This window comes from Anopheles marshallii, chromosome 3 (genome assembly GCF_943734725.1).
Source record: "Anopheles marshallii chromosome 3, idAnoMarsDA_429_01, whole genome shotgun sequence".
NCBI lineage: Eukaryota > Metazoa > Arthropoda > Insecta > Diptera > Culicidae > Anopheles > Anopheles marshallii.
In genome coordinates, this window is record NC_071327.1 from 14115462 (window position 1) to 14133000 (window position 17539).

The following is a 17539-nucleotide window of genomic DNA, read 5'->3' on the forward strand; positions in this document are numbered from 1 at the left end:
ACAATATTTACGCCGTTAGGAGAATAGATAATACTGCTCACGGAAAGGTTCAGACAAAAAGTTTAACCTTTAATTAAATACGATGTTTAGTGATATTTTTCATATGGCTTAAAATTATTTGTTTGTTTTCGTGTTTATTTTTAAATTTCTTTGACCCATTGTTAGGCAAAAAAATTGATGTACTTTTTAAGGGAAAGTATTGTTTACATTTCGTACGAATTATTTCGGTTTGTTTATCGAATGAACTTGCATAATTCTTGTGACTTTCTCGCATACAGTTGTACTTCAACCAAAAGATCTTCAATCAAAATTCTTCCCAGATTTGGCACGTACACTCGAGTGGTGTCAATTAACATTCTTTGTATTGCTTAATTTAGATAGAAAGCTCGGCCCTTTCTCCTTCCAATGCATACAGCTTGATAAGTACGGAATAAAGCAAAGGTTACCGACTAAAATTAATTTACGACTTTTCTTCCCTAGAACAGTTGAACCACATGCTACAAAAAAGACAATATCCGAAACCGATAGTTTAATGATTTTATTACCGACCTATGTGCTGAGATTAGAAAGATGAGTATCATCTGTGTAATTAGGTAGGGCTGTACTTGCTATTTGCAGAATTTTATTCGCAAATTATCGCTTTCGATAATGGTCACACAATTGATCACGGGTTTATAGAGAACAAGCTTTGTGCAAAACCCGAACACACTCGTTACGAATCTACGCTTAATCAGTTAAGTTATTTTACTACACGAACAGGGCCTATCTATGCGTCAATGAGAACATTGGTAGTGCTTTTGCACGATTGTATCTAATTCATGCAGGAACAACCCGTTAAGCTTAGCAAGTTGGATACGACTCAAAATCGTATCGGAACTGTGGGCTCCAGTTTGTCAAAGCATCGTCATCTACACGTGGAAGTTCTCCACCGACGTGAGCGTTGTTTCAATCAGCAGGTTAAAGTCAAGTTCGTTGAGGTTGGCTTTAGCAGTAAGCAGGTCGAGAAAATTGTCCAACGGTTGCTGAAGCTTCCGGGCAGCTCCTAGCCCGTGGCTGAGATCTAGAACAAATGTGAACCATACTTTAAATACAACGTGTTGCACTGGTAGAAACGAACGATTTTCCACACTGATCCAAAGAAAAAGCATTGCAAATTTAATAACAAAAACGATTTAAACAAAAAAAAGGGATAAGAATTACTTTAAAACATTGAAAACATGCAAAGCGAAATGAAAGTATCGAGCGTCGAAATGTCTTTTCGCTCAGAATTGCAATTAAAAAAAATGCCCAAACATGCCACATGCCACATGGAAATGAATTATTCCACACGGAAATTTAAAACAGCATTCGCAACATTTGCGTATACCAGGCAACGGAAGATGCAACACGGAACTCTAGCATAACAAACACGACCAAAGCGACGATCGTGCTGGCCACAATTAAATAACCAACACTAAGCATCAGTGTTACCGTGCGGAACGATTCCTCCCGGCCACGATTACTGTGTTCAGTTGCGGCATTACGTCTCGACAAGCGAACAGCTTTATCCGGAGTGTCGCGACAAAGTTGCATTAGAAAGGAGGATGTAGAGGAGGTGCAGCGAAACCGCTGCACATGAGCTCTTGCCCAATGCGTAGGCGAGCAGCTACCGATAGTAGCATTGGGATTGGGATCTTCTTTGCCGTCATCTCCCCGATCACGATCGCTACCGCTGCCGGTTTGTCCGGCCTCCAAGTCGACCAGCGACGAAGGTGAAGTTACGAGACGGAGAGCGTTTAAGCTCGCGTATGTACGCAAATTTCGCGAACGGGATGAATTTTCCATATGATCGAGGTCGGATGATGAGGCGGGTGAGCACGCTTCCGAGGATGAGGTGCATGATGGTGGCTTTCGGAAGGATCGACTTGTGCGGAATGGTGATGATGCTAGACACTCGTTTTCTTCTGATTGAACGCAACCAAATGAAATGAAAATACGATGGCAATAGTTACGCAAGCATTCACAAACTGAAAACAGAGCAAGTAAATTAATGAAATAAAAAAAAATGCATAAAATGAAATATTTAGAAAAAAAGAACATACATAAACTTACGGAAAGAAAACATGATCCAGTGGCAGGACGAATTATTCAGAACAATACGAAACGAGAAACAAAACTGGGATAATAAATAAAAAAATAATTCAAATACATGCCGCAAGTAACACTTAGTAGGAAACATGCAAAACATTGAAAATATTCACGGTACAACACAAAAGTGGAACATTTAAAACAAGCAACAAATACGTGGAAATCCATGCAAACGCCATTCCCAACGAGTTGTATACTTGCTGGCTCTACCTTTCGGTTGATAGTCCCGCTTTTTCAGATGTGCCGATCCGCGTGGATGGACCGAGTTCCCGGACAAGATGTTCATGGCGTGTTCGCGTCCGCGCAGCATCGCGCTCACCGGATGGTTCCAGCTATTCAGCAACCTTCGAGCTCTCGATCGGGGCAAAATCATGAGCAGCTTCAGCTTCTGCCGAATCCCATCCTGCGTATCCTCAATGTCGGCAAAGATCACCTTCACCACGTCGATCTGCAGCTCGAATACGTGATGCTCCACGTACTGCATGAAGCTGTCGAACGACAGTGCCCGATAGCCGAGGTACGAGAAGAACGAGCAAAACCCAAGCGGGAGCGGAAATGCCAGCGTTTCCACCGCCAAACAGTACCGTTCGAGCATGGCAAACAATCGTACCTGCAGTGCACGTTCGAGCTGATCGATCAGTGCGAACCCGCGGCTTTCGGTACCCTCCACGGCTAGCGCATGATCAAGACCCGCCGTACGGCACACAAGCACACAGAGTGCTCGCGATTGTTCCAGCTGGGCGGCAACGTATCGTGTCGCGACCGCATGCACGTGCGACGTGGCCGGATTCGTATCGTAGAAAGCATTCTTTAACCACCGGAAACCGGTCACCTCTTTCACGCTGTGCTTCACCAAATGCATGCTCAGTTCGCGCAGATTTACGTTCAGCACTAGCTCCTGTTTGTTAGCGGTGCACGCTTCCGTTTCGACGAACGGTAGATCGTTCTGTAACCGTGCCCGACCAGCGGACGAGCTGGCGCCGGTTATAAAGTCCACCCCGAACGATCCACCGATCGGGTTAGCCGGTGACATGGGAGTTGTGCAGCGGGATAGCGCTTCCGGTTGGTAGCAGGCCAGTGAGTACATTAGCTTTTCGCGCACCTGATCCTGATGGAAGCGGGGTCGTTCCTTGCTACTGCCACCATTATCACTGAGCCGATCCCACAGCTGGGTCCAGATGTCTTTACGAAACGGTGATAGCCGTTGCTGCGGCGAGAGCAACATCATCGAGGTATTGTAGAGCGTTTCGTGCGAAAGGCCCACATTTAGCTTGCCCACTTTGGCCTCGATTGGTTTCGCCGTGCTGCAGGTTGTCAGTGGAAGCAAACGGAACAGGGCCAACTGATCCTGGGTGAGCCCTTTTTTGGCCGAGGCGTACGTACCGGCAACCAAGGCTTCCTTTAGCAGTGGAACCGTGTCGAGATGGAGTGGCCGTTCCATGATGATACTCAATATCTGTAAATATTGGAAAATTAGAAATATCGCATGCTTAAAAGTGTGCCAAATACTTAACAAAAATCTCTACGACTTATAAAACGTACCTCGGAAAATATTTCAATAATATCACCACCATTCGAATGTGCCAGAAAATAGTGCACGATCGCGAGCCGATTATCGATCGACGTATCATTCCGGAATGCATCGATCAGATGCGACTTCGGGATCGTTATCGAGATCAGATCGAGTGTGGCCGAATCGTAGCAAATGTTGTTAGTGGCGAAACACGGAACCAGCTGCGTAATGGGTGCACGAGTAAACGGTGCACACACGATATGGCACGAAGGCTCATGGGACAGTCCCACATCGAGCAGATGCATAAACAGATCCGCCTGAAACACCAGCACGTGATGATCACCGTGCAGCGTGAACGTGGGTTTCATCAGTTTGGCCTTCTCCCACGGTATGCCCGGCATTACACAGTGTATCACGCACCCGTGGTGCAGAATCGTTACCGAGTAGGCAAAGTGTACGTCGAAAATGTTCTGCGTCGTACCGTTCGAGGGCTGTGCTTCCTCTTCCTGCTGCTTGATAGGCTGATAAAGATAGTAGTGGCAGACGAACAGCATCCCCGTTTCATCGCTCACTATTACCAGATTTAGAGAAGAATCATGTATCCGCAATGGTACAGTGTCATCCTCGTAAATGTCCTCGCTGCTGGAAGAAGGTATTTTGGGTAAATTTAACGGTATGTTCAGTACCGTCTCCGTCGGTAGATCGTCGTGAAACTGAAACGCGGATAGGGTCGGTTGAAGCCGCTTGGATGCTTCCCCCTGCTCACCGGCAGCTTCATCTTCCTTTTCGAAGATGGTTCTGGTCGTTGGTTTAAGGTGTATGTAGTACAGCGCTTGTACGGTCGGATCCCACTGTGCCCATATGAACGCTTTTGTTATCGTTTCACTTTTCATTGCATCCCGATCGAGCTCCCAGGCGTTTGGGTTGGTGTAATCGATCCTGCTACTGCTGCCCGCAGCGAGGACATTCTCATAGCTACCATCTTCTGCGGATGTTTCGATTTTCTTCAACGACGCTGTATACAACAGCACGTGCTCGTGGTGCACCAGCAGCAAAAATTTGTCCTGATAATTCTTCTCGAAGGTGGACAGTTTGCGCCACAGGAACGTAACCATAACCTGCCGGTTACGCTCAACTTCCACTAGCAGATGGGGCCGTATCGATTCCACCTTGGGGCGTACCTCCACCAAGAACGCACGATAAATGTCACAGTTGCGACCGGATTCGTCCTGCTTAATTTCCTTCGTTACGTACAGTAGCAGGGTGTGGGTGAGATTGACCGAAGCCTGAATAACGTTTTCCCTGCCCGGGAAGGTGTACAGCACGGCGAAGGTTTTGTGTTTCGGCGTGTAAATGCCCACATTGGTACGCTGTTCCTCCCGGCCTTTTTTGGGATCAAATGACACCCAACTGGCGAGCAGGGAACTGTCCTGCTCCTTCCCTAGTATGCGCCATTCAATTGCTACATCTAAAGCAAGAACAGGAATCGTCAATTTAGGGAATCTGTAATCGATTAATTGATAAAACCAGACAATACCTTTATTTCCGCTCACGGATAGTAAACCGCAAAAATTAGCGGCCAAGTTTTCCTGCTTTAGCATGGTTTTATTCCGCTATGCCACACGAATTGAAAATACGCACACACGCACCCGTCCAGTTCAATTTTTCGGAGATGCAATTTGATTAAATCCGCGAAAATCACTTTTCCCGGGCAGTGTTTCACTGTACAAATCAACCATTAGCCATTAAACTGCATGTACACATAACACACAAACGAACCATTCCATTTACGGTCCGATAGAATTCACCGATTAAAGCTATTTGCTCTCAATTCCTTGCTGTCTCCACATCACATTGCTGAAATCAATAATCTGTTCCGTCACCGTTCGTTGTGCCACTCTGTCAATGATGCTGGAATTCGGTGCTGCTGATAAAGTTTACGGTTAGACCCACCTCGCCCGTATCTTCTTTGGTCCCTTTCTGATTACAAATTTCTTCGTCGCATGCTCAAATACTGCGTTTGCGTTGTCGGCATTTCCCGCACCTCGCGCAATACATCCCCTTCCGTTTCCCACGGTACCCTTTTTCTTATCAGTATGCATTCGTTGTCGTACTGAGCAATGAACGACGCTTTTTTTTGCCTTTGAACAACGCACATGCGCATGCAATTGTAAACAACAGTTGAAAGGTGGGTTATTTACGGGTTTGATTTCGGAATTGTGGTTACTTGGATGCAACGGATCATCGGTATTCGGGATAGATTTTCTAAGGGCCATGTTGTGTGTATCTCTTAACCACAGGCCTGATTCTAATCGTGGCATAACTGGTGTGTCGCCGTTCTCGCTGAATTCTGATTATGGAAGGACTCCGCTTTTCGGTCAGTCAGTCTTGAACTGCTGCAGGAGTCCTTTAATCCGCTCGGAGTTGAGCGAAGTTGGTGTGCCTCTCCAGTATCCCGGTGGGATATTGGATAACGTGTCTCTCGGGCGCATCAACGCCGTCAGTCCATCTCTATATGGTTCTACCACGCCTCCTCTGTCTATGTGGACTTGAAGGACATAACGGACTGAGTTGTCCGGTGTCATTCTAATGCCATGACCGTGTAGCGGTCTTCTCAATGGCCCTTTCACGCATACAGGGTTTGAGCTCTACATGTAAGTTGTAAGTTCTACATAGTCCCAGCTTTTTTGTCGCGATAGGTGTTTTGAGAAGAGAAAGAACGGTTGGTAATACGTATATCAACTTCAAACTACAACCGGTTGTCGGTGCAGACCATTCGACCCAAGATAGGTCTAAATTTCTTTCTCTAGCACTACATTGGAAAACTGCATTATTCTTAGACTATTTATACGAATATCAACGCAAAAATAAGAAGCTCTCGTCCTTTATTGATTAACCGGCGCTTAAAATACCTTATCGTTCATTACTAGGCTTGTTATTTCAGCTTAAAAAGTTTGTCTCCTGGGTACGGAGGGATTCGAATTGGGAACCGGTCTGTTGTTGGTCGCTGTCAAACAGTACAGTCATCATTGCTGTCAAACAGGTAACGAGCGGCATTCGGGGAAAGAAGCAAAATTAACAATCGGAACGCTGTTTTGTGTTTGTTAGTTTACGTACCCGGTTTGTTGATAAAAGCAGGATTTTACTGTTAATTCAGCGCTCTTTTAGGTTGAAAACCTCGTCCGATCGTCCTCACGGTAGTGCTTTCGACACTAGTTTGTTAATTGCAACCATTTCCGTAACGATACGTGCGTGTAGGGTGAGACTGTTTGCCACCGGATAGAAATATGGCCGCCCAGCTTGATGGTGTTTTCGAGTCGGGACTGCAGAAGAAAATCACCGATTCGAAGGTGCTGGTTGTTGGTGCCGGTGGAATTGGGTGTGAAGTATTGAAAAATCTTGTGCTAACAGGATTCCAGGACATTGAGATCGTAAGTATTAGCTGCAGTCGTACCAATAGAGCGTCACGGGAAACATAACCTTACATTCCAATTCGTACGGAAAAAATGATGATGGATTATCTACACGTACCTGTTTACCCTGGTTGTTCTCTACGTTCTTTGCAGATCGATTTGGATACGATTGATGTGAGCAACCTAAATCGGCAATTTTTGTTCCACAAGGAGCACGTCGGAAAATCGAAGGCGAACGTAGCCCGCGAGAGTGCGCTCTCGTTTAATCCGAATACAAACATCAAAGCGTACCATGACAGTATTACAACGTATGTATAAATTACCAATGTCTACGCATTTCGCGATACATTTCATTTATTAATCGTATAAATATGATCCTTTCAGCAATAATTATGGCGTAAATTTTTTTAAACGTTTTTCGGTTGTACTGAGTGCACTGGATAACCATGCTGCCCGTAGTCATGTGAATCGTTTGTGCTTGACGGCGGACGTGCCGTTAATAGAATCAGGTACAGCCGGATACAACGGTCAGGTGGAGCTGATTAAGCGGGGTCTCACATTATGCTATGATTGTTCCCCGAAAGCAACTCAAAAAACCTTCCCAGGATGTACGATTAGAAACACGCCATCAGAGCCAATTCACTGCATTGTATGGGCCAAACACCTCTTCAAGTAAGAATTCACTTCACTATTGCATTATGAAAAACACGTACGAAAACATTTCTGTCACTTGCAGCCAATTGTTTGGAGAAAGTAATGAAGATGAAGACGTCTCACCTGATACGGCCGATCCGGAAGCGGGGGCCGAGGTTGGTCAGGCCGCGCTGGAGAAAGATGCAAACGAAAAGGGTAACGTTGATCGTGTGAATACGCGCGCCTGGGCGAAGCAATGTGAATACGATCCGGAAAAGATTTTTAACAAACTTTTCTACGACGACATCAATTATCTGCTGAGTATGTCCAACCTGTGGCAGAACCGTAACCCACCAAAGCCCGTGAAGTATGACACGGTGCAGGAAGACGCGACGGACAGTACCATTATCGAGGATAGCGTCGTACGAGATCAAAAAGTGCTCAGTGCGGTGGACACAGTGAAGTTGTTTGCTGCGAGTCTGAAAGCGTTGCAGACGACTTTTACTAAGCTACCGGAAGGGGATCATCTCGTTTGGGATAAGGATGATAAGGACGCGATGGATTTTGTGGCCGCGTGTGCCAATATTCGTGCGCAAATCTTTGACATTCAAAGAAAGAGTCGTTTCGAGATCAAATGTAAGTGAGAGGCTCTGCGATGTGTAAACGAGGAGTTGAATTAATGATTGGGTTTTTTTTTACAGCTATGGCCGGAAACATAATACCGGCAATTGCGACAACCAACGCTATTACGGCCGGTGTTGTCGTAATGCGCGCATTCCGTTTGCTGCAGGAACAGTACGACAAGTGCAAGACGGTGTACGTTCGGTTAGTGGTCAATGGATGGAACCAGTTCATCGTACCGGAAGTAAATACCATTCCACCGAACCCGAAATGCTACGTCTGTGCCGCCAAACCGGAGGTCGTCCTGAAGCTCGACACTAAAAAGCTAACCGTGCGCGAGCTTCGTGACGACATCCTGATCAAGGCACTGAATATGGTCAGCCCAGATGTCACGCTCGATGGCATGAATTCGATTGTAATTTCTTCCGAAGAGGGAGAAACCGATTGCAACAATGACAAAACGCTGGAACAGATGAAAATTGTGGACGGGTGCATTCTGAAGGTGGACGATTTTCTGCAAAACTACGAGCTGAGCATTACGGTGCTGCACAAGGATCCGGGTCGCGAAGAGTTACCGTTCGAAGTCGTTGCCAATCCTAAATCGCTGAAACCGAAGGAGGAGACGGAAAGTGTGCCATCGGCTCCGGCACTTGATGATGCGCAACCATCCACATCCAAAGGTTTGAATGGGTCTGCGAATGGTAAGAAAACGACCGTCAACCGGATTGAAAATGACGATGATGACTTTTGCGAAATTGTGGAAGAGGATAGTGTCAATAAACCGTCCACGTCCAAGGCGGACACAACACCGAGCAAGAGCGTGGAGAAACGAAAGCATGCTCCAGAAGAGGATGAACCAGCACTCAAAAAGGCGAAAGTGTCCCCGCGCGAGCCACAAGCGACGGAAGACGATGATGACCTGATCATCATGGATTAAACGTAGGTGGTAAGGGGTGTACTAGTTGTAAAAGTGCGAACGCGCCACTGGTTCTTATCAATCCATCTCATTATAATGATCGATATCACTACACTAACAAATGTATCCTTTGTATGAGTAGAAAATCTCCATAATAAATTTAATCAACATGGCAAATGTTTAAGAATCACATCTAGAGATAAGTTCAACGCAATCAATTGTGGTATCCTTTGGAAATGGTTAATTTATTTTTCAAAACATTATCTTACGTAAAAAAGTCACACAAAACATAGAATGTACTCATTAAAACTTGGTCAAATCGACGGTTATTCCATGCGAAAAACTATTCCTTTTCCTCACTGTGCGCTTTTGCCGGCTTCGGTTTAGCCGAAACATTCTTCTTACCCTTTGGCTTTGCCGATTTTTCAGCGGCAGCAGTCGTTTTAGAACCGTTCTTCTTTGCCTTGGCCGTCTTTGCGCTCGTGCTCGGTGATGGATCCGTACTGGTAACGATCGATAGGCGCACCTTGCCACCGGATCTTGCAATTTTCGTTTTCGTAATGGCGGTTTTCTTCGTGCTTGGCTTAGCATGTAGCGTCGGTTTCGTCTTAACCGCTTTACCCTTCTTCTTTTCGTTATTGTTTTTGTCCTTTTCGTTCTTAGTCGCTTGCTTTTTCGGCGGTTTGGCAATTTTCGGTTTTGCTTTAGCAGCGAGCTTCTGCTGCTTACTAACTTCCGCGATGTGGGCTTTGGTAAGCCGGATGCTTCCACTCATGCCAGCCATTCCCGACACCCGTTCGACAGTGTTCTTGCTGCTAAGCTTTTCAAATGCCTTCTTTACGTAGGACGTTATTTCCCCTTCGATCTGGTACTTGCCTTTGATGAACTTTTTAATCAATGTAAACGATATACCCTTCCGGCGTGGATCGTTCTCCGTGATGGCGTCGATGATCATCTGCTCGTAGGATTTTTTAGTAGCTTTGCTTTGCTGGTTACTGGTTACGGTAGTCGTTATGAATTGGGATTCCTTCTTAAGCTCAGCGGAAATAGTTTTTGGGCCGGTTTCATCGGCATAAGTTATCTTTTTCACCTCCATTGGTTTAGCTACGGATTGTGTTACTTCTTTCGCCATCGCTGGAGAATCGAATGTTAAACGTTGAGGCACAACCATCGAGCTTGGGTGGCAAATGAATACTAATGGTGGAAGAGAGTTTCTGTCGTGTTATAGTAATGGCCACCGTTAGCCGAACCGTTTACGAGTGTAATGTAAAAAGAAGCCAAGAGTGTACAGCACATCGAGGAATAATGAAGATTTTGTATCGGAGTTTCGACACTCAGTAAAAGTTGTTAAAACGAAATTATCTCAAATTGTAGAAAGTCTAGCTAAATTCTTCACAACATCTCTTTGTGATCGAGAATATATTAGCAAGTTAAACGTTCTGCAATGTGATGAAACTGTTTTTAAAAATCACCGAACATGTGTTTTGCAAATCAAATCTCGCAGAGTCACCCTGTGCATTTTCCTCATTATCCAATGATAACAAAACAAATCGTTCGATGTTTGACGTTTTTGTCGAGTGTGTTTTGTCAGCCGTCTGGAATTTGCACAGTTCCTTTTTTATCAATAATACGACACATCCACTCGTCCCGTGAACCGAAAACGTTGGTAAAGAATCCGCCAGGACATTAACGAGCTGTATGAAGGTGCAATTACAATGCACCGGACAGATTTGCGAACGAGCTGAAAATAAGTGCATTGCAGTGCAACACGGCCCAAGGCAACACGCATCGTTAATACGACGGAGAAAGTGAATGTACCGAGCAAAAACACGCCAATCAAGGAGGCAGAGTGGCAACCGGGCTGGAGCGCGGGAGAATAAGCATAGCAACAGGATTTCATTAAAAACAGGTGGCCATGGATGGTATTTCGTTACGCGAATGGGTTCGTTTCGTATGTCTGATGTTGGTCACCATTCCGTGGGTCAACTGTGGCCTTGATGAGGTAAGGAAGGAAGACCCACGAGTGGCATCGGAAGCTTCGGAACTATCCGGCATTGAAAAGTGTCCTCGCATGATGCATTACGTGTTTGAAGGATATGCACCGATTGGTAAGATACGATGTAGTTATTTTCCGGGGAAATACTAACGACACCTGTGTCGTTTGTTTTCTTTTTTTTACAGGTAATAAAAATGCCGGAAACTTTACTGAAAATTCGAAGGCCACCACGCTGGAAGATTGTGTGCGGGATTGCTGCGTGAAGGGGCCAAACTGTCACACGGCATTCATATTTAACCAGACCTGTTATCATGTCAAGTGCATCAGCAATGATTTGTGCCTTCCGGCGAAAAAGGAAACGTCCTCCACGTTGCGCATGGTGCTGGTAAACCCGATCGAGGATGCATCGCGTGTAGAAGCCAGCTGGTGGGAGGTGTTAAAGAAAGCACAGGAGAAGCGACTGCTAGCGAATGGAGCAGTTCCACCGGTTCGGATACCGGAGGACGAAGGGGAGGAAAACTTGTTGGGCAAGCTGACGGAAATGTATAACCTTGCGAACGGAGTACCGAGGGCTCGGGGTGAGGAGAAGTATGGACTCCCATCGGTAGAGGATATTTATCGGGGTCCGTACAAATCGCTTGACTACGGTACACCCGGCGCAGGGTTTGAAAAGTATGCCAACAACTACATTCGCGATCAGTACGATGAAGAAGCGGAAGAGAGCAAGTATTATTCCGAGTCAAAAGCGCTCGGTTCGATGAGACCGTGTGATGTGGCGCGCGAAGAATCATGTCCACGGAACGAAGTGTGTTTGCGTGTTGTTCCCAACCTGCGGCACGGTATATGTACCTGCCCGGAAGGATTCGAACGAAGCGAAAAGGATGTTTGTCTCTCGAAAGAACAACTAGCGGAGCAGCACCAGCAGCAACAGGACCGAGTAGTCCCGCAAATGTTATCCGCCCAGAAGCTAACCATGGGTATTGGGAATGATGATACGGAAGTGGAACCTCCACTGTCACCGATACGTTCGAGCACTACGAAAGAACTCACCGTTTCGGTCGCTTCCAAGGATGTCCGTTTGCCGACCAACGAAGCGACATTGTCCGCATACGTAATACCGGACGAAAAAACGAGCGGAGACAAGTACAACTACCTGTGGACGTTGGTATCGCAACCGAAAGGTGACAGTAACAGCACGATAGCAGATCAGACGAAATCGATCGCCAAGTTGTCCGGATTGGCGGAAGGATTGTATCAGTTCAAGGTAACGGTCAGCGGTCAGAACGGTTCGTATGGTGAAGCGTTCATGAACATTACCGTACTGCCGGAGCAGAAAATTAACAAACCTCCGCGGGCGGTAATAACACCAGCAAATCAACCGGTACGATTGCCCAACCATGAAGCAATCCTTGATGGTAGTGCATCAAGCGACGATGTAAAAATTATACGCTGGCAGTGGGTTTTAGCGCAGGGTCCGCTCGGTTATCAACCCGAGCTGCCCGAAGTGAGCACGCTCCAGCTGAAGGATCTCACGATCGCTGGCAACTATACGTTCAATCTGACCGTTGTGGACGAGCAGGGACTGAGCAATAGTACGACGGCCATCATACAGGTGCTGAAGGAGATCGATTACCCACCGGAAGCGAATGCAGGCAAGAACGTAATTCTTTACCTTCCGAACAATAACGTCACACTGAATGGGTCACTGTCGAAGGACGATAATGGGATCGTGGCCTGGGAGTGGACCAAGATCAGCACTAACCAATCGAAGGCGGTCGATATGCAGAATACGAGGACACCGTTTCTGCAGCTGTCCAACCTAGAGGAGGGTGTGTACGCCTTCGAGTTGAAGGTGACGGACGCGAAGAACCAAAGTTCCACCTCGATGGTGCACGTGTTCGTTAAACCACCAACAAACCGTCCACCGGTGGCGAAGGCAGGTGTAAACGGTACCACGATCTATCTGCCCCAAACCTGGGTTGCGCTTAATGGGAGTGAATCGAGCGATGATATTAAGATCAGCACATACTACTGGCAGCAGATATCGGGACCGAATACGGCGTTGATCGAGAATGCGAATGCTTCCGTAAGTGTGTTCCTAACCGTGGAAAGTATGTAATGAATCTGAGCCCTTTATGTTAACTGTTGCAGATAGCAAATGCAACCACAATGACGGTAGGCGACTACGTGTTCGAGCTGATCGTTTCGGACGAAGCGAACAACAATGCAAGCGATCGAGTTCGCATTACGGTGGTGCAAGAAAAGAATACAGCTCCGATAGCGAATGCGGGTGGCGATCAGACGGTAACACTGCCCACGAACGTACTCGTACTGAATGGAAGTCGATCGAGCGATGATCTTGGTATCGCGCGGTACAGTTGGACGCGAGAACCGAGCAGTTTAGCATTGGGCACTGTAATCGGCGATAGTGATAACAAACCGGTTCTGATGGTAAGTTTACAAGGAATCACACAAAGGTGCCACACAGTATATAATGTTGTACTTGTAGTTAACGAACATCGTCACTGGACGGTACGTGTTTAAGTTGACTGTATACGATGGACAAGGCTTGTCCGCATCTGATACCGTGAGTATCATAGTACATCCCGATCCGTTGCTCATGAGCCTGGTTGAAGTAACGATTACAACGGAAGCGACCGTGCTAACTGCAACCGAGTTGGATTCGATCGAACAAAAGCTAACCCTGCTCATTGGTGACAATATGGCGAAATTGCACGTTAGAGAACTAAAAGTGGAACCAAGAACCGGGCAGGTGGTAATTGTATTTTACGTGCAGAAAAAATACGGCCTCGAGGTAAAAGCCACTTTTCCGGAGAGGATGTAGAAAGTTATAAATGTAACGTTTTTGCTGTTTACGTTCGATAGGAAAAGGATAAACAGGAGCTGATGCCAGCGCTCGAAGTTGAGCGAATACTGAAGGAAAAGTTTTGGCGCGACTATACGATACTGGGAACGTCGGTAATCGGCATACGCACGACCGTATGCCAGAACGATTGCTCCGGACATGGGGTTTGCAATGCGGAAACCCGCGAATGCATCTGCCAAAGCTTTTGGATGCCGGATATTTTCTATTTCTGGGGTATTGCTGAGGCAAACTGTGGTATGTATGCGGGGAACACGCAGATTGTAATGGATAGTCGAATAACTAAGGAAAACGGGTTTGTTTGTTTTGTTGCTACAGATTGGTCCATACTGTACGTGATTGTCGGTGTACTGATAGTGTTTTTTGTGCTATCCGGAATCTGTTGGGGTATTACCTGCTTTTGCCGACGGTCGGCGAAACCACGCACGAGACCAAAGCCGCAAAAGTATTCGCTGCTGCAAACGCACGACGAAGAATTGCCTTCATGTGAGTATTGATGAAAAAAAATGCATTTTAAAGGGATTGAATAATGTGGTTCAAACATCTGCAATGATAAAACCGTACAAAACATTTGTGAAGCGCTACAAATGTGATGCACATTTGCTGTGCTACGCAATGGGGAACTAATGGTTGTCATTGCAACAGCGATAACAACACAAGTTTTTTGTTGCGATAGATTCTAGCGACGAAATTGAAAATGTAGCAAATTCCTGTGCAAAGTGTGATTACTTGGATGGGCAGTTACGTGTTGATGAGTTCAATGATTTGTGGAGAGGTTTAGTGCAAGAAAGTTGGTTTTATTTGCGATGATGTGCCGCCGCCCGATAAACAGGCGGCATTGACAAGAGGACATGAGATGTGCATGCGTACAGTGTAGCCACGCATCGCTAGCATAGCATGGCGCGTGTTGGTGTGGTGGTTTGGAAAGTGCGTGTGAGGGTTACTCTGATCTCTCTTCAGTTGTCGAATAAATCTTTCGCCTTTTACTAAAGATTTCCGTGGAGAGGGATACTCTAATGAGTCTAAATTGAATTTTTGTCGTCTCGACTCCATCAGGAGTCGAGCCCTAACCGTAAACAATCAATTGGATAAACATGTGATGCTCAATCTGCATGTTGGAATTATGCAACTAGTCAAGGAAAATATGAGGATAGCTTCGTCGATTGCGCTACAGTGAATTATATTTTAGTCTTCTAATTTAATATTAAAACCGTAGTCTATGTTGAAATGCCATGGATAATTAGTTAGATAATCGCAGACTGGAATTACAGGAATTACCCGTGACAATAATAATAATAATAACAAAGTTCAATAATTAGCCCTGCGGAAGCGGGCATGGTACCATAGAGATATGAATCCCGAACGGACATTTAAAAAAATTGGATATACATAAATGCTACATTGTAGTTTATATCATTGAATAAGAATAAGTCCACTAGATCATCAAATTTGAAAAGCAATTTTGATCTTTTTCACATTCATAAAGAATCTCTAGGCATCATGAAGGCGATTTTCGCATTATGGGACCGTAGAAAGATATCAGTGATAAAAAGTATTTTTTATTTTAATCTTTTAAATTGTAGAAAAATGTATCTGCAACGATATTTATTTACTCTCAAACAAACTAACGATAATGTTTGTACTAAACGATGTTTCATAATGCAATTCCATTTCATATTGAGTTGGGTTAAACTTGCACACAGCACTGTATGGGTGTTTCGCCTGTCCACAGACATTTTTCATCCGTGTGCAAAGCCCTACAAATGTTTTATGCTTGCACGTGGGCTGTCATTTGTTCATACGCTGTCAGAAATATAAAACGCGAAGAAGAGCAGCAAAATGAGAATACAACCGGCAGTGCGGTTGTTTACATCGATATGGGAAGTTAAAAAGTAAAATTGATAATATTTAACGGAAGGAAACTATTTCATACAGCGATTCTATTAGCGTACAGCACTTATTTCTATTGTGAAACATGATATGTCCAGAACTGCATTTTTCTCACACGAAAATGTGTTTCAAAACATGAAAGGTACGCAACTGCATCAGCGGCAACCACGCATCGCTAGCATAGCATGGCGCGTGTTGGTGTGGTGGTTGGGAAAGTGCGTGTGAGGGTTACTCTGATCTCTCTTCAGTTGTCGAATAAATCTTTCGCCTTTTACTAAAGATTTCCGTGGAGAGGGATACTCTAATGAGTCTAAATTGAATTTTTGTCGTCTCGACTCCATCAGGAGTCGAGCCCTAATCGAATAACAAAATATATAGCGATCGAATCACAGATCTAACTTCGTAATAGAGTTGTCGAAATGTATGATAGAAGTAATGTACAATTGTTTTTATTTCTTCTTGCAGTTAATCGCGCGGGAACAACCATTTCCGACAGCGAAACCGATTCGGACGTGCTGTTCGAGAGCCGTTCACGACAAAACGGCCTTTTGCCGGGACGATCCGGCAATGGGGGCTTGCCGAACGGTGAGCTACGAAACGGTGCTGGCGGTCACCCTAAGTACGGTGTTACGCGCCTGGGACGACGCATAAAAGCTTAAGCTCGGGAAAGCACGAATACGAACCACAAATAGTAAGGCCAAACGCGAGAAAAGTCGTTCGCGTCAGAAGAGTCGATAATTAGTACAGTGCCACCGCTGAGGAAATGAGGCTAGAAACCTGGTGCGTTGGATACAGCTAGTCTGAAGAAATTTCTTTACCAATACGTTCCTAATGCGCTTGTAGTGATTTTGAAGTATGTATAACGAACATTCATTTGAGGTGGTACGTTCTACCCAAAACTTACTTTCCATTCCATATTTAATGCTTTTGTTGTTTCTGTTAATATAATTGTTTCTGTTAATTGTATTACACCTAGGTCGAATCTATGCTTACCTGTCTTCGCATTCCTGTCCAAGCATGCCAGTATGATACGTGCTTTATGAAGTATAAGTAATTGTAATAACCTAATGTGATTCACAAGCCATCGAACTAATCAAGACAGTATCGGAATGCAACGTGTGTACGATTAACAAGAGGAACGATATCATAATTGACCAGCACGATGCATAATATTTGTTCCTTTCTTATGAGTGGTTGCATTTACCATAGCGAGAGAGTAGGTGAGCATTTTAAATTAATCCTACCACTGTTTCACGACACAGCCACGCCAACACAGGGTGTATGTACTTTTGAAGGTATTGCTTATGAGTGTTGTTCCTTTTTTTTTGTAATGTATTCCATCATAACATATTCCGTACCTTTAGTAAGAGCCACAACACAATACAAAATACGCACATATTGTATCTGGGGCGTGCAATTGTAAAGGTGAAAAGTAAAGTATTAATACATAAGAATAACGCCGTACCCGTACCAAACCGGGCTGTGAGCAAATGGCGCCACACACAACCGAATCAGATGCTGGGGCGGTGGAGATGCGTAGCGGGGG

General features: G+C 45.2%; 4 protein-coding genes and 2 non-coding genes across 6 annotated transcripts; 4 read left to right on the top strand and 2 right to left on the bottom strand.

Moving 5' to 3' along the window:
* Positions 1-1335: 1335 nt before the first annotated feature.
* Positions 1336-5241, bottom strand: LOC128711524 (protein pigeon). Its single transcript, XM_053806404.1, has 4 exons — positions 5178-5241; positions 3670-5108; positions 2338-3583; positions 1336-2006 (listed from the first exon to the last, which is right to left on the bottom strand). The coding sequence occupies exons 1-4, from the start codon at positions 5239-5241 to the stop codon at positions 1336-1338; spliced, it is 3420 nt and encodes a 1139-aa protein (XP_053662379.1).
* A 1686-nt stretch (positions 5242-6927) lies between these two features.
* LOC128711761 (SUMO-activating enzyme subunit 2) lies at positions 6928-9244 on the top strand. Its single transcript, XM_053806647.1, has 5 exons — positions 6928-7071; positions 7207-7361; positions 7438-7725; positions 7790-8322; positions 8388-9244. The coding sequence occupies exons 1-5, from the start codon at positions 6928-6930 to the stop codon at positions 9242-9244; spliced, it is 1977 nt and encodes a 658-aa protein (XP_053662622.1).
* A 322-nt stretch (positions 9245-9566) lies between these two features.
* On the bottom strand, positions 9567-10355 carry LOC128711015 (histone H1-like). The gene has a single exon (XM_053805881.1). It carries the CDS (start codon positions 10353-10355, stop codon positions 9567-9569), a length of 789 nt encoding a protein of 262 aa, XP_053661856.1.
* A 783-nt stretch (positions 10356-11138) lies between these two features.
* Positions 11139-16652, top strand: LOC128712283 (dyslexia-associated protein KIAA0319-like protein). Its single transcript, XM_053807178.1, has 7 exons — positions 11139-11331; positions 11405-13305; positions 13371-13670; positions 13729-14034; positions 14106-14340; positions 14422-14589; positions 16459-16652. The coding sequence occupies exons 1-7, from the start codon at positions 11139-11141 to the stop codon at positions 16650-16652; spliced, it is 3297 nt and encodes a 1098-aa protein (XP_053663153.1).
* LOC128716561 (U5 spliceosomal RNA) lies at positions 15044-15165 on the top strand. The gene has a single exon (XR_008410044.1). It is a non-coding gene; the product is annotated as a U5 spliceosomal RNA (small nuclear RNA).
* LOC128716562 (U5 spliceosomal RNA) lies at positions 16222-16343 on the top strand. Its single transcript, XR_008410045.1, has one exon. It is a non-coding gene; the product is annotated as a U5 spliceosomal RNA (small nuclear RNA).
* Positions 16653-17539: the final 887 nt, after the last annotated feature.

What these genes read in the sequence shown, in the direction of transcription:
- LOC128712283 (XM_053807178.1), top strand. Translation starts at nt 11,139, where the DNA reads ATGGATGGTATTTCGTTACGCGAATGGGTTCGTTTCGTATGTCTGATG. An exon ending in TGAAGGATATGCACCGATTG is followed by an intron (nt 11,332 to 11,404) that starts GTAAGATACGAT and finishes TTTTTTTTACAG; the next exon opens with GTAATAAAAATGCCGGAAAC. An exon ending in CGACGAAGAATTGCCTTCAT is followed by an intron (nt 14,590 to 16,458) that starts GTGAGTATTGAT and finishes TTCTTCTTGCAG; the next exon opens with TTAATCGCGCGGGAACAACC.
- LOC128711761 (XM_053806647.1), top strand. Translation starts at nt 6,928, where the DNA reads ATGGCCGCCCAGCTTGATGGTGTTTTCGAGTCGGGACTGCAGAAGAAA. An exon ending in GATTCCAGGACATTGAGATC is followed by an intron (nt 7,072 to 7,206) that starts GTAAGTATTAGC and finishes CGTTCTTTGCAG; the next exon opens with ATCGATTTGGATACGATTGA. An exon ending in GAGTCGTTTCGAGATCAAAT is followed by an intron (nt 8,323 to 8,387) that starts GTAAGTGAGAGG and finishes TTTTTTTTACAG; the next exon opens with CTATGGCCGGAAACATAATA.
- LOC128711015 (XM_053805881.1), bottom strand. Translation starts at nt 10,355, where the DNA reads ATGGCGAAAGAAGTAACACAATCCGTAGCTAAACCAATGGAGGTGAAA.
- LOC128711524 (XM_053806404.1), bottom strand. Translation starts at nt 5,241, where the DNA reads ATGCTAAAGCAGGAAAACTTGGCCGCTAATTTTTGCGGTTTACTATCC. An exon ending in ATCCGTGAGCGGAAATAAAG is followed by an intron (nt 5,109 to 5,177) that starts GTATTGTCTGGT and finishes TTCTTGCTTTAG; the next exon opens with ATGTAGCAATTGAATGGCGC. An exon ending in TTATTGAAATATTTTCCGAG is followed by an intron (nt 3,584 to 3,669) that starts GTACGTTTTATA and finishes CAATATTTACAG; the next exon opens with ATATTGAGTATCATCATGGA.